Consider the following 14,743-nt stretch of genomic DNA (forward strand, 5'->3'; position numbering starts at 1 on the left):
GGGAGATGGCAAAGAAGCAATGTGCTGGCTTGCATGCAGCTGAGGGGATGGAACAAGGGGCTGGAGCATGCGCTCTGCACACACGACCACTTTGGGTTTGATCCCCAGCACCACATGGTCCCTGGTACACTGGCAGCAATCCCTGAGCCGTGAGTTAAAATAGCCTCTGAGTCCTGCCAGGTGTAGCCCCAAACAAACAAACAACAAGACAAAGCAAGTATTGTTTTTTTGTTTGTTTTATTTTGCTTTTTGGGTCACACCCGGCAATGAACAGGGGTGACTCCTGGCTCTGCACTCACTCAGGAATTACTCCTGGCGGTGCTCAGGGGACCATATGGGATGCTGGGAATCAAACCCAGGTCGGCCGTGTGCAAGGCAAACACCCTACCCGCTATGCTATTGCTCCAGCCCCAAAAGCAAGTAATTCTTTCCGTGCCTGATCTCTCTTATTCCTCACTGGAGACCCAGAGGGAAGTCAATTCACCATCACTTTCACTTCACAGGCGAGGTCACTAGGTTTAAATAACGGGCCCATGGGGCTGGAGAGATAGTACAGCAGGGAGAGCACTTGCCTTTACATGTGGCCAACCAGGGCTCAATTCCCGGCATCCCCTATGTCTCACGGAACCCATCAGGAGTAATTCCCAAGGGCAGAGCCGGGAGTAACCACTGAGCATTGCTACATGTGGCCCCAAAACAGAAACAAAACAACGAAAAAAACCCCAAACACAATAAGTAAAGGCCCCAATGTGACAGACACAACTCGAAAAGGCGGGAGGAATTCCTGGCTTTCTAACTCTGGGGCTCCTGACTTCCGGCCTCTCCACAATCGGAGTCCCTGAAACAAGGGGGTGCAACAGCCAGAGTGTTCTGGCCGGTTGTTCTGTTTCTCCTCCACGGCCCGCCCTCCCCACACCCACTGCCCATCCTGCCGCCCAGCACCCCAGCGCCGGGGCTCACCCCATCTCGTGGTATAACACGATGGCCCGGGGACTGTCAAGGTTCTGCCACACCAGCACTTTCCGCATGGACCCATCCAGGTTGCCCACTTCAATCCTGTTGGTGCCCGTGTCCGTCCAGTAGATTTTCCGGCCGATGGCATCCACGGCAAGCCCGTCTGTGGTCTGCAGGCCTGCAGGAAGCCAGGAGAGCATGCACCTGTGCCTTCATGCACAGGGCCAGCGCCTGCTCGGCGGCCTGAGGTGCAGGCCCGGGGTTGGGGGGGGCAGGGCCCACCTGTCGTGATGAGGTCCTCGTGCTGGGAGCCGTCCAGACTCGCGCGGCTGATCCGGTGCAGCGTGCTGTCTGACCAGTACACTTTCCCTGCAGAGGGAAGGCGGCTCAGCCTGGACCCACACCTCCCCGGCAGGGGCCCGCCCCGCTGCAGAGCCCGTGCCCTGTTGGGGAAGAAACCAAAGGGAGGGGGGCCGGAGCAATAGTACAGCGGGTAGGGTGTTTGCCTTGCACACACGGCCGACCCAGTTCAAACTCTGGCATCCCATAGGGTCCCCTGAGCACTGCCAGGAGTGATTGCTGAGTGCAGAGCCAGGAGTAACCACTGAGCATCGCCAGGTATGACCCAAAAAGGAAAAAAAAAAAAAGAAACCAAGGGGAATGTACAACTATCAAAACAGTATTATTTGGGGGCTGGAGCGATAGCACAGCGGGTAGGGTGTTTGCCTTGCACGTGGCCGACCCGGGTTCGATTCCCAATATCCCATACGGTCCCCCAAGCACTGCCAGGAGTAATTCCTGAGTGCAAAGTCAGGAGTAGCTCCTAGGCATCGCCAGGTATGACCCAAAAAGCAAAAAAAAAAAAAAAAAAAGAATAAAAAAATATATAGACAAACAAATAAAAAAAAAGTATTAGTTGGGGGCCAGAGACAGTACAGCGGGGAGGGCGCTTGCCTGACATATAGGCCATGCGTCCCCGACACCCCATAGGGCTCCCTGAGCACCACCAGGAGTGATCCCTGAGTCCAGAGCGAGGAGTAGGTCCTGAGCACTGCTACATGTGACACCCCCAAAACCAAACAAACAAAAAAAACCCCAGGATTGTTCTGGGTCCCAGGAGTTGGCTCAAAGGGGCACAGGCTTTGCATACAGGGGCCCTGGGTTCGATTCCTAGCGCCAGCCACATGGTCTCTCAAGCCCTGCCAGGAGCGATCCCCAAATGTGGAGCCAGGAACAGTCCCTGAGCACCACCAAGTGTGGCTTAGCCCCCACCCCAGCTGCCCCCTGCCACCCTAAACTCTTCCACAAACAAGAACAGAGTAGTTGTCAGCAGAGGGAGGGAAGACCCCTAGCCATGCCCCGACAGCCAAAAAGAACGTACTAAAGGGGCTGGAGCGATGGCACAGCGGGTAGGGCGTTTGCCTTGCACACGGCCGACCCAGGTTTGATTCCCAGCATCCCATATGGTCCCCCGAGCACCGCCAGGAGTAATTCCTGAGTGCAGAGCCAGGAGTAACCCCTGTGCATCGCCAGGTGTGACCCAAAAAGCAAAAAAAAAAAAGAATGCACTAGAGAAACAGGGGTGTCCGAGGAGAGGGCTCGAGTCCCCGGGGCAGAGTCAGGGCAGAGTGGCAGCCCAGGAAGAAGAGCAGTGTCTGCGTGCAGGGAGGGGGGAGGCGGGAAGGGGGTGCCCCTCACACCTTCCTGGGGGTCCACTCCGACGGCAATGGTGTTCTTCATGGTAATGTTGATCGGCACCACCACGTCGGCAAAGTAAGGGATGTCCAAGGAGACCATGCGGACGTCGATCCTCCTGGCGAAGATGAGGAAACTGTTCATGCCTGCCCAGCGGGAGAGAAGGGACAACACGGTCACACCAATGCGGCCACAGAGGAGATGGCGTGTGTGTGTGTGTGTGTGTGTGTGTGTGTCTGTGTGTGTCTGTGTGTCTGTGCGCGCATGTGTGTGACAGATGCTCCTGCCCTGCTCCCTTTGCTGCTAGTGCCATGACTCTGGACAAGTGATTTAGGCCTCAGTTTTCTTTTTCCTTTTTTAAATTTTAATTTTAATTTTTTTTTGCTTTTTGGGTCATACCCGATGATGCTTGGGGTTACTCCTGGCTCTACACTCAGGAATTACTCCTGACGGTGCTTGCCCTGGGGACCATATGGGATGCAGGGGGTCGAACTCGCTGCGTTCAAGAGAAAACGCCCTACCCACTGTAATGCCCTACTCTTGCCCCTGGCCTCAGTTTTCAGCTCTGTAAAATGGGGACAATAGCAAGGGTCAAGGACAGAGCACGGCATCTGGCTCAATCAGAATGACTATGACTGATCTCCCTGACAAGCAGGAGAGGCAATACAGCAGGTGTGATACTTGCCTTGAATGTGGCTGACTCAAGTTCCACACCTGACACCCCAGTTGATCCCCAGAGCCCACCAGGAGTGATCCCTGAGTGGTGCAGAGCCAGGAGTAAGCACAGTTGTGTGTGGCCCAACCTCCCCCCTGAAGCCCTCCCCCTGCCCACCAAATTAAAAGCACAGAAACCTGACTGTGAGGAGGTTGCTGGACCATACAGTTCACGCCACTTACAGATGGCATTGCCCCAAGCAAGGAGCTATTACTACAGTTCCTCCCTCCCTCAAATTTCCTAGAGCTGGCCTCAGAGGAGCCCCAGGGAGCCATGCTGATCCCCCATTCCAGCTGTCGCGTTGGATGTGCCCTCACGACAGTGTCACAGTGAAGAGAGGTGCCACTGCACTAAAGAGGTCTCTTTTTTTTTTCAGTTAGACCAAGTTTGGGCAAACAAAATGATGGATCTGAAGGGCTCTGTGTGCTAACCAAAGACTGCACTTTATTCATTATTGCGTTATTTCTGGTGGCGGGGCACACCTGGCAGTGCTCAGTGTCGAGTCCCAGCTCTGCACTCGGGGATCACTCAGGAGCCTTGAGGACCATACGGGGTGTCGGGGGTTGAACCCAGTGAGTGCAAGGCAAGTGCCCTGTACTATCTCTCCAGCCACGACAGTGGTTTTCGTTTTGTTTTGTTTGGGGGCCACACCCAGCAAAGCTCAGGGGTTCCTCCTGGCTCTGCATTCAGGAATCACTCCTGGTGGTGCTCAGGGGACTACCTGGGATGCCGGGGATCGAACCTGGGTCTGCCGTGTGCAAGGCAAGGGCCCTCCCCACAGTGCTATCTCTCTGGCCCCCTCCAGCGACCCCAGTTTATTTTCATAGTCTTCTAACAGATAAAGCGTTCAGGGAAGGGCCTCTTTTCCTAACCAAAGATTCCACAAGAATTAGCTGGAAACTCTCTCATCCTGCCCACCTGCTCCCCTGGGTCTCTCCTCTCTGCTGAGATCTTTGTGTGGTCCCTGAAGCTTCTAGAAGCCCCAAGACTCGTTGTTTCTCAGCGCACGGGAGGAGCCATCTGCAGGGACGGAAGAGAGTGGCCTCGGGGAGCGTGGCGCTGAGACTCACCTGGGGAGCAGGTCTTGCCATCAGGCCTCAGGTTGATGCCCGTGGGGCAGGTACAGCTGAAGCCGCTTGGTTTGGGGGATCGAAGGCACAGGTGGCTGCAGCCGCCATTCCCCACGGTGCAGGGTGTGGACACTGGGCAGGGAGAGGGAGGAGGGGTTCAAGAGGGAGGATGAGGGCAGAGGCGGGCTTAGGAGGTGCCCAGGGCCTCCCGGGGCGGGGCGCGCTCTGCTCACCGGGGGGCCGCTGGCGATGGAAGACGTGAATATCCATGAGGTTCTCCAAGTTCTCCTGGAGCGTCTCTCGGTCGAGCCCCGTGAGCCGGTCAGCGCTCTGGATACTCTTGGTCTGCCAGTCGGTCCAATAGATGCGTTCCCCGTAGAGGGTCAGCCCGAACGGGTGGGGGAGCTGGCTTCCAATCAGCACCTGCCAGCACCCCAACATTCGTGTCACACACACCCCCCACACCAAGTCTGTCCATACAGAGCAGCGCTATCAAGACTGAGTCAGGGGGCTGGAGCGATAGCAGAGTGGGGAGGGAGTTTGCCTTGCACGTGGCCGAACCGGGTTTGATCCCTGGCATCCTATATGGTCCCCAGAGCACTGCCAGGAGTAATTCCTGAGTGCAGAGCCAGGAGCAACCCCTGTGCATTGCTGGATATGACTCAAAAAGCAAATAATAATAATAATAATAAAATAAGCAAAAAAAAAAAAAAAGACTAAGTCAGAATACAATGCAGGGGCCAGATCTATTGTATAGGGGTAAGTGCCTGCCTTTGCCAAGACCAGGGTTCGATCTCCAGCATTTCATATGATACCCTGAGCACCACCAGGATTTAGTCCTGAGTGCAGAGCTAGGAGTAACCCCTGAGCATCACTGGATGTGACCCAAAAACTTGAAAAAAAAAAAAAGTACAACTGAGCTACCCCCATTGTGAAACTCAAGTTTCAAAAGCTCGGATTCTGGTCTGGAGGGATGGCTCAGGGGTTAGGGCATGTGTCTGGCACACTGCAGACCCCAGATCCCCAGCACCATATATGGTCCCAACACCACTTGGGAATGACTCCCCCCATCTCCCGCCCCAGCACAGAGCTGAGAGTTGCCCCCAAGCACTCTTGGGTATGTGCCCACAAAAAAAAAAAAAAAAACAAAAACCTCTCAGTCTGGTGTTCCACGCTGTGCTGAGAGGCCACGAGGCCTGGCTCTCAGGGCTGGGTGAGGATAACAGAAGATCACCTATTGTGGGGCCAGATAGTGCAGTGGGTAGGGCACCTGCCTTGCATGTAGATGACCCGAGTTCAATCCCCAGCATCCCATTGGGTCCCCCGAACACCACCATGAGTAACTTCTGAATGCAGAACTCCCCCCAACTCCTGTGAGCTGCCTGTAGGGGCGGGAGCAGGGGCGACAGAGGATAAAGCAGGACCCCTTTACCTTCCTCTTGCTGCCATCCAGCCCGGCGAATTCGATGGTCTTCATGCCCGCGTCAGCCCAGTACAGCCGCTGGGAGCTGTAGTCGATGGCCAAGCCGTTGGGCCAGGTCAGGTTGGAGGAGATGATGACCTGGCGGTCCGAGGCATCCATGCCCGCACGCTCAATCTTGGGGCTGGCACCCCAGTCGGTCCAGTACATATTCCTGGGCACAGGCGAGGTGGGTGTTAGCCCCAGGGGGGCTCAGGGGCCCGATCATCTCAGGTACCAATAGTTGCCCTGGGTTTGCTTTTCTCAGGCCCAGGTTCTCAGCTGAACATGTCTGTCTGTCTGTCTCTCTCTCTCTCTCTCTCTCTCTCTGGAGAAGCCCATGCTCTCTCTTGAACATGTATTCCTCTCTTCCTCTCCCCTTCTCATGTCTAAGTAAATTTCTCTCAATAAAAATTATTTTGCTTCACAAAAGAAAAAACAAAGTACAAGTTTTCTGACTCAGTTTCAGGTCTGTCCTGGGCTCAGAGCTGGCTCTGAAGTCTTGGATTCACTCTCCAAAGGTACCTCCAGACAGACACAAAATGACTGCACTCATTTGTGGGATATGAAACAAATACATAGTATGAAACTAAATAGCCCAAGACAGACGAAAGGACGGTCAGGAGGACTGGCCCATGGTTAGAAGCTGCCACAGTGTTGGGGTGGGGGGCGGGCAGAGGGAGGGCAGTTAGAACAGAGAAAGGACCACTGAGACAATGACAGCTGGAAATGATCATGATCACTCTGGACAAGAACTGAGTGATGGGGCCGGAGCCATAGTACAGTGGGTAGGGCGTTTGCCCTGCACGCAGCAGACCCTGGTTTGATCCCCGGCATCCCGTATGGCCCCGAGCACTGCCAGGAGTGATTCCTGAGTGCAGAGCCAGGAGTGACCCCTGAGTATAACTGGGTGTGATACAAAAAAACGGGGAAAAAAAATAAAAGGAGGGGCTGGAGCAATAGCACAGTGGGTAGGGCGTTTGCCTTGCACGTGGCCGACCCAGGTTCGATTCCCAGCATCCCAAATGGTCCCCCGAGCACCGCCAGGAGTAATTCCTGAGTACAGAGCCAGGAGTAACCTCTGAGCATCGCCGGGTGTGACCCAAAAAGCAAAAATAATAATAATAATAATAATAATAATAAAATAAAAGGACTGAGTGATAAAAGGAAGTAAAGGGATATACATTATATGATAACCTTTCGGCACCTGTATTGTAAACCACAGTGCCCGAGAGGGGGGCAGGGGAGAGAAAGAGAGAGCAGGAAGGAGGGGCAGGGCAGGTTTCGAAGGGGGATGGTTAGAGGGAAACTAGGGACATTGGTGGTGGAAACATATACTGGTGAAGGGAAGAGTGTTGGAACAAAACTCAATCATGAACAACTCTGTAACTGTGTCCAATCATGAACAACTCTGTAACTGTGTATCTCACATTAATTCAATAAGAAAAAAAAAGGTTGTTTTCTTTTTTTTTTAGAAAGGTACCTTGAGGCACCAGTGCCAGTGGCCCAAGGAGTGTCCTTAGGAACATTTGGGAGTAAGAAAAGGGAGGCAGCATGGAAGGGGAAAAAGAGCTGTTTCCTTTTCTGGTCGGGTTAAATAATTACAGTAAAATAAATAACCCAAACAAGCATATTTGTTGCCTAAATAAGCAGACATGCCCATGGCCAGGGGGATTGTAACAGAGGTTGGGGCACATGCCTTGTACTCTGTCAACTCTGCTAGTTCTAAGCCTGGTACATACATTCCCCTGAGCATTACTGGGTGTATACCTAAAGGCCCCCGATATGACTTGGTAGTCTAGGTAATCCCCAGCACCCTAATTTTTGTTTGGGGGTCATATCTAGTGGGGTTCAGGGCCTCTTCCTGGCAGTGGTGATAGAAGAGGGAGGACGAGGCAGTGCCAGGATCAAACCTGGGCATCCCCCAGGCCTTCAGCTCTGAAACTATCTCCCTGCTCTGAAAATATCCTAAATGGCTCCTTGTCCAGAGGGGGGAGGCCACTCTCTGATATTCCAGCTGCACCTGCTTCCTGGGGGTCCCAATAATTGCCGGTCCTGCCCACCATCCTCAGGATCCCCCAACTAGGTCTAGGGCCGGAGAGGTGGGTCTGACCACAGGGGCAGGGGCTCACCCGCCCATGGGTTCCACCACGATGTCCCGGGGCCGATCCAGGTTCTCCCAAATGAGCACTGTCCTCATGCTGCCGTCCGTGTTGGCCACTTCGATCCGGTCTGTCCCTAGCAGAAAGCAGGGGTCATGGCATCAACTCTAGTCTCGGTCATTCACTCGACTCCCCATACCCCGATCAGAGCCAGGCCCACAGTTAGTGCTCCGAGCTATTTTGTCGTAGACAAGCGTGGAACATTGAGTGAACTGCATTCTGAGAAGCAAGGCCGGGAAGTGACCAGTTCTGCTCTTGGAAGAACAAACCTATTTCAACCCCAGCAACCTACTCCATCCTCTGAGCAAGGATTACATGTGCGGAAACACCAGGAGAGCCTGTCAGAGCACAGACGGTGCAGCCTAACCACTGGAGATGCTACTTCTGTAGGTCTGGGAGAAACCCAGGAAGTTACTCTTTTTTTTTTTTTTCTTGAGCCACACCAGGCTGTGCTCAGGGTTTACTCCTGGTTCTACACATAGGGGTCACTCCCGGAGGGCTCGGGAGACCATATGGAGTACTGGGGATTGAACCTGGGTTGGCTGAGTGCAAGGCAAGCCCCCCACCTGTTGTCCTATTTCTGTAGCCCCTAAGAAGCCACATTTCTGCAAGCTCCCAGAGAGAGAGAGCTGACATGTGGCTCCGGGGGCAACACTTTGAGTGGCTCTAGTGGAAAGGTTTCCCCTGGTTTGGCCTCTCCAAACTTTGGTAAAGTCGATGCTTCTAAGACAGGGATGGAAGGGAACTCCCAGGGCAGAGCTTCCTTACCGGAAATGCCTCAAAACAGTCTCAAGCACCAGCCGTGGGTTAGGTGTGCTCGCCATTGGATTGGGAAACACCAAATCCTCAAGTGCCTCCCAGATGCCCCCTTCCAGCATCCTCTCTATGGCAGACCCCCCACAGCTGAGCTACCAAGGGCGCAGCAGAGGACAGAAACGACCTTCCCGGAAGGGGGCCGGATCTCAAACATAAGGCCTGCCAGGAGGCCGGGCCACGGCCTGTAAGTGCCCTGTACATACCTGCATCCGTCCAGTACAGCTTATTGGTGACCCAATCGATGGCCAGGCCTGCGGGGCTCTCTAAGCTGGTGTCCACCACCACCTGGGCAGGAAGCAAAGCCGTGTTAGGACTTGGACTTTGCACCCATCAGTGGGTGCAATTTGCAGGTTAGCAAAGGCACAAGAAGGGTGTGTGTGTGTGTGTGTGTGTGTGTGTGTGTGTGTGTGTGTGTGTGTGTGTGTGTGTAGGGAGGGGGCCGGCCTCAGCACCCCTGCTGGGCCGTACCTCCTGCCCGGTTCCATCCCACTTGGCCCTGCTGATGGTGTCGGTGCTGACATCGGTCCAGTACACGTGGTCGTCCCGGGAGTCCCAGTCGAGGGCCACAGCACTGCGCACGTCAGCCAGTGGGATGACGTCGTCGGACAGGTCCTCGGTGTCGAAGCTGATCCGACGGATGTCCATCCTTCGGGCAAAAAGCAGGAACTTGTCAAGACCTGATCAAAGGCCGAAAGGGGTCTCCTTTTAATGCTCTAAATCCGGCAAGAGTGACAGACACAGACGCTCGCCTGCGGGGGCATCGGCTCAGTCACAGCTCCTGGGATCTGCCTCTCCCTCTGTGTCACACCTCGGCGTGCCCCGCCTCCATCCTCTGACCCCTGGGAGCGCGGGGCAACCCCGCCAATCAGTTTTGAGGGTTCGGCAGAAACCGACTCTATTTGGAGCCCAGAGAGGCAGCCTGGATGCGTTTGGATGGGCGCACCCCAGCTTTCCCCACCGCTCCTGCTTAATCTGTCCTGTGCCCCAGCAGGGTAACTCCCAGCCCCCCCAGATCTCTCTGACTTCAGGGCTTCGGCTGCGCCCCTCTGCCTTCAAGAGCCCCTCCTTTCGCCCTTCTGTATTCGACAGAATTTCTCTTTTTAGAGAGTTTTATAGGAAAGGAGACCCCTTGCCAGGAGTAGTGCTCCTTGCTTCATTGGCCTCATCTCCTTGATTCTCATAGCCACCCTGTCATTATTATTATTATTATTATTATTATTATTATTATTATTATTATTTTGCTTTTTTGGGTCACACCCGGCAATGCTTAGGGGTTACTCCTGACTCATGCACTCAGGAATTACTCCTGGCGGTGCTTGGGGGACCATATGGGATGCTGGGAATCGAACCGGGGTCGGCTGCGTGCAAGGCAAACGCCCTACCCGCTGTGCTATTGCTCTAGCCCCTTATTTTGTTTTTTGTTTTTGGACCACACCTGGTGATGCTCAGGACTTGCTCTGTGCTTGGGGGTCACTCCTGGTGGGTAGGGGATGGAACTCAGGTCAGCAGCATGAGAGGCAAGCACCCTACTACTGTACTATGGCTCCAGCCCCATCATGCTTTATTATTATTTTTATTATTGATTTTGGGCCCACGCCCAGCAGTGCTCAGGGGTTCCTCCCGGCTCTAGTGCTCAGGAATTCCTCCCGGCGGTGCTCAGGGGACCATAAGGGATGGCAGGGATCAAACCCGGACTGTCGTTGTGCAAGGAAACACCTTCCCCGCTGTCCTATTGCTCTGGCCTCCGCTCCCGTTATTCTTACTTTTCTATATGAGCAACGCTGAGGCCAACAGAGGCCAAGGCCCAGCACCTTAGCTATAAAGCATCAGAGCACCTGGACTTGAATTTGGGTCTCATAGCAGGGAGAGGCTCTGCTCACGCCCCTCCTTCCTGCTGGTTCTCCACTTCTCGCCTCTTGTGGCCTGTTGCAGGATGTCCCAGGACACTTTCTTGCCTGGTTTTACCAACCTTTTCTCTTTTATTTAAAAAAAAAAATTATTTTTATTATTTTGCTTGTTGGGTCCACCTGGAGATGCTCAGGGGTTCCTCCGGGCTCTGCACTCAAGAATTACCTCTGGAGGTGCTGGGGGGGGGTGGTCATATGGGATGCTGGGGATGCAAACGCCTTCTCCACTGTGTACTATGGCTCCAGCCCAGCTCTTTCTCTTTAAACCTCTGAGACCCCCTGGAGGCAGGGGTGAGGCAGCTCCTTCCTGTTAGGGGCATCTGGATATTGACAATGTCCCTCTTGGGCCACACAATACAGGCAGCCGACCCAAAGCATATGTGTCTGTGCTGTCATGCTCCAGACCATGCGATTTCATGGGCTTTCTGAGGTCTCTGGGCCAGAGAGTCCCTACTCTCCACGCAAGAGGAAGCTCGGGAGGAAACTTGTTGCATCTGACAATATGGGAAGAGCTGGGCACCAAGAACGTAGAGAAACGAATGTGGGGAGTCAGTGGGCGCAGACTGAATCCTGCCCCTCGCCTCACTGTCTGCAAAGGTCCCAGCGGAAATCTGAGCTGGAGCCTGAGAGATAGTACAGGGGTTAAGGTGCTCACCTTAACTACAGCCAACCCCGGCTCAATCCTCTACTCTCACCGTCCCCTGAGTGTCTTCAGGAGTGACCCCGAGCACTGCCAGATGTGGCCCCCCTCTCCGCTTCCAATAAGGAAAAATTCTGATTCTGTTTATCCCAAAAATCTTTTTTTTTTCCTTTTTTGGATCATACCCAGTGATGCACAGGGCTTACTCCTGGCTCTGCACTCAGGAATTACTCCTGGCGGTGCTCGGGGAACCATATGGGATGCTGGGGATGGAACCCAGGTTGGCTGCATGCAAGGCAAATGCCCTACCCGCTGTGCTATCGCTCTAGCCCCCAGAAGTCTGCTTTTAATGAAAGATTAGGAGTGGTGGGTGGCAGTGTGTGCGCGGAATGAAGGCCCCAGCCCTGGAGGAATGAGCGGCCCATGCCTGCCGGCTCCCCTCTAGACTCTCAGGAAGGGCCCCCGATGGCTCTGAACTGGTCAAGGCCACTCTTGCAGGCACAAAGGAAGCCAACAGAGTAGTTCCGGAGTCATCATTGACCTCTTCTGCAGTTAGAGGCCAATTTATGCGGGGCTGCTGTGCACAGCTGTCAGAACCTTCTCCTTGCTCTCTGCTTTTTTTTTTTTATCCTTTTTTCCTTATTTATTTATTTATTTATTTATTTATTTATTTATTTATTTATTTTTCCGTTTTTTGGGTCACAACAGGGGTGATGAACAGGGGTGACTCCTGGCTCTGCACTCAGAAATTACCCCTGGCGGTGCTCAGGGGACCATATGGGATGCTGGGAATCGAACCCGGGTTGGCCAGTGTAAGGCAAACGCCCTACCCACTATACTATTGCTCCAGCCCCAGCTCTCTGCTTCTTTTTTTTTTTTTTTTTTGCTTTTTGGGTCACACCCAGCGATGCTCAGGGGTTACTCCTGGCTTTGCACTCAGGAACTACTCCTGGCGGTGCTTGGGTCGGCCGCGTGCAAGGCAAACGCCCTACCCGCTGTGCTATCGCTCCGGCCCAGCCCAGCTCTCTGCTTCTTGAGCCGAAAGTCTTTCTGCTTCACAGTAGGGCTGAAGGCAAAGAGGCAGGAAGCCACTGCCTCCATTCTAGAAGGGTCGGCAGCCCTCGTGTGGCCTCTAATGAAAGCACCCTCTCTAGTGCAGAAAAGCCTGTGTCTGGCGTCCAGGTGTGGCCCTGCCATGGAGCCTCAGATACTGCCGCCGAGTTCTCAGCTCTCAGCTCTGATCAATGAACCCTCAGCCTCTTGCTGTATGTGTGCGCATGTGCGGGTGCGCGTGCGGGTGCGTGTGTCTGCGAATGGGGGTTTGGGGGCTATTTCCATTGGTCCTAGGCTTCACTTCTGGTTCAGTGCTCGGGGACTGTCGGGCCATTTCCAGCGCTGCTCTAGAGCCCACGCAGAAATGGGGACCAAACCTGGGCCTCCTGCCAGCAAAGCAAGTACCCAGCCGGCAGAGCTATTTCTCCAGTCCCGGCTTTCTCTCGGGCAGGAGGTGAGGGTGGTGGTGCTGGGAACGGAAACACTTGCTTTGTGTTTTGCTTTATTTGGGGGAGCCATACCCGGCCGTGTTCAGGGTTGACCCCTTACTCTGTGCTCAGGGATCACTGGTACTTGGGGGAACCCCACGTGGTGTCAGGGATGGAACCAGGGTCAGCCGCACGTCAGGCGTGAGCAATTTAACCCCAGCACTGTGTGTCCAGCCCGAGGCATTTTCTTCTAAGTGTCAGAGATGGAAGAAGCCAGGGCCTCCCTCGGACAAGGCCAGTGCTGGACCACTGGGCCACCTTCAGGAAATCCCCTCAACTCCTCTCCCTTGCTCCTCCCCCCCGCCCCCCACGGCGGCCACAGCCCCGGACCCACTTACTCTGGGCACAGGCGTGGCTGCTGATCTTGCGGAAGCCCGTGGGGCAGGCACACGTGTAGTTCTGGCCGCTGGGAAGGCACAGATGCGAGCAGCCTCCGTTGTTGTCCCCACAGCGGTTCTTGCCTGCTCAGAGAGTCCAGAGCAAGAGGGAGACATGAACAGCAGTTCTCAACTGGAGCTCCTCTCGGAAGCATCCCCCCAGGGCCAAGGGAACCACAGGTGAAAAACTGGGGAGACATGGAATCAGACTAGGGGACCAGCGAGTAAGGTGGGGGGTGGGGGCAGAGGAGGGAAACCAGGTGAGGAGGGAGTGACGGTTGAGAAACGTTGAGGTTAAGACCCAAGGTTGACTAAGGCAGCCCAAGACTACTGAGCAGGGATTAGCTGCAGCCTGGGATTTAGCCTGATTTTGTATCACCCCAACAGGGAATGCCTGCCCGGGGGGACAGGACCCATAAAGGCTGTGCGGGTTGGATGGGGGGTACCCACAAGAGAAATGAGTCCTTCAGTTCAGAGGGTGCACCACCCTAGATGGCCAGCAGAGGGCGGAATGAGCCCATGTCATTGAACTTTCACATTTTCCCCACCAGAAACCACAGCCAAGACCTAGACAGATGCCAGGAAGGTTTGAGGAGCCCCGAGGTGCACCAGGGGGTTGGAGGCACTTATTTTTACCTGCAGGCTGGCGCTGAGGGTGCAGGGTGTGGATGTCCATGGGGAAGTGGAGCTTGTTGCGAATGATCTCTTGGTTCTTGCCGGTAAATTTGTTGGCACTATTAATGCTCTTGGTATGCCAGTCCGTCCAGTAGAGGCTGTCTTCAAATACCGTGATGGCAAAGGGGTGCGGAAGGCCTGGGGAGAGTCCAGGAAAGGCTTAGTCCTGCCAGCCTGACGCAGCTGCTGGGTCTAACCCTGGCAACTGCTCAAATCTCACCACTGGGGGCCAGAGTGATAGATAGTACAGGTATTTGCCTTGCGTATGGCTGCCCCGAGTTTGAGCCCCTGAACCCTATATGGTCCCCGAGCACTGGCAGGAGTAATTCCAGGAATGCAGAGGCAGGATGTGGCCTGAGCATGGCTGGATGTGGCCCCAAAACAAACAAAAACAGAAGAACCCAAAAAAATTCCAAATCTCACCCCTGGCCAAGCCTGCTGGGGAGGTGGGGTCAGTGGAAGCAAAATGAAAGATGAAGAAGGGCCTCACCCTGGCTAATGACAGCCTTTCGGTGACTCCCATCCAGATTGGCCCTCTCGATGACGTGGTGTTTGGCATCTACCCAGTACATGCGGTGCCCGGCATAGTCTATGGTAAGGCCGTTGGGCCAGAAGAGATGGGTATCAGCGATAATGCGGCGCCTGGAACCATCCATGCTGGAGGCCTCGATGCGAGGTGTGTTACCCCAATCTGTCCAGTAGATGGTCCTAGAAAGAGAGGAGAGGAAACTG

The 14,743-nt window shown here is 54.5% G+C and overlaps 1 protein-coding gene across 1 annotated transcript in view; it reads right to left on the reverse strand.

Annotated features, from left to right (window-relative positions):
- Positions 1–14,743, reverse strand: part of LRP4 (LDL receptor related protein 4) — a 67,839-nt gene that overhangs the window by 20,931 nt on the left and 32,165 nt on the right. The window contains exons 14-25 of the mRNA XM_055142161.1: positions 14,502–14,719; positions 13,973–14,149; positions 13,298–13,420; positions 9,340–9,548; positions 9,075–9,156; positions 8,026–8,131; positions 5,867–6,068; positions 4,668–4,857; positions 4,435–4,566; positions 2,655–2,795; positions 1,237–1,323; positions 961–1,132 (exon numbers count right to left, since the gene is read on the reverse strand). Coding sequence (XP_054998136.1) covers positions 961–1,132; positions 1,237–1,323; positions 2,655–2,795; positions 4,435–4,566; positions 4,668–4,857; positions 5,867–6,068; positions 8,026–8,131; positions 9,075–9,156; positions 9,340–9,548; positions 13,298–13,420; positions 13,973–14,149; positions 14,502–14,719 — 1,839 coding nt within the window. The remainder of the gene's footprint in view (positions 1–960; positions 1,133–1,236; positions 1,324–2,654; positions 2,796–4,434; positions 4,567–4,667; positions 4,858–5,866; positions 6,069–8,025; positions 8,132–9,074; positions 9,157–9,339; positions 9,549–13,297; positions 13,421–13,972; positions 14,150–14,501; positions 14,720–14,743) is intronic.

Source organism: Sorex araneus, chromosome 6 (genome assembly GCF_027595985.1).
Source record: "Sorex araneus isolate mSorAra2 chromosome 6, mSorAra2.pri, whole genome shotgun sequence".
In the NCBI taxonomy this organism is placed as follows: domain Eukaryota; kingdom Metazoa; phylum Chordata; class Mammalia; order Eulipotyphla; family Soricidae; genus Sorex; species Sorex araneus.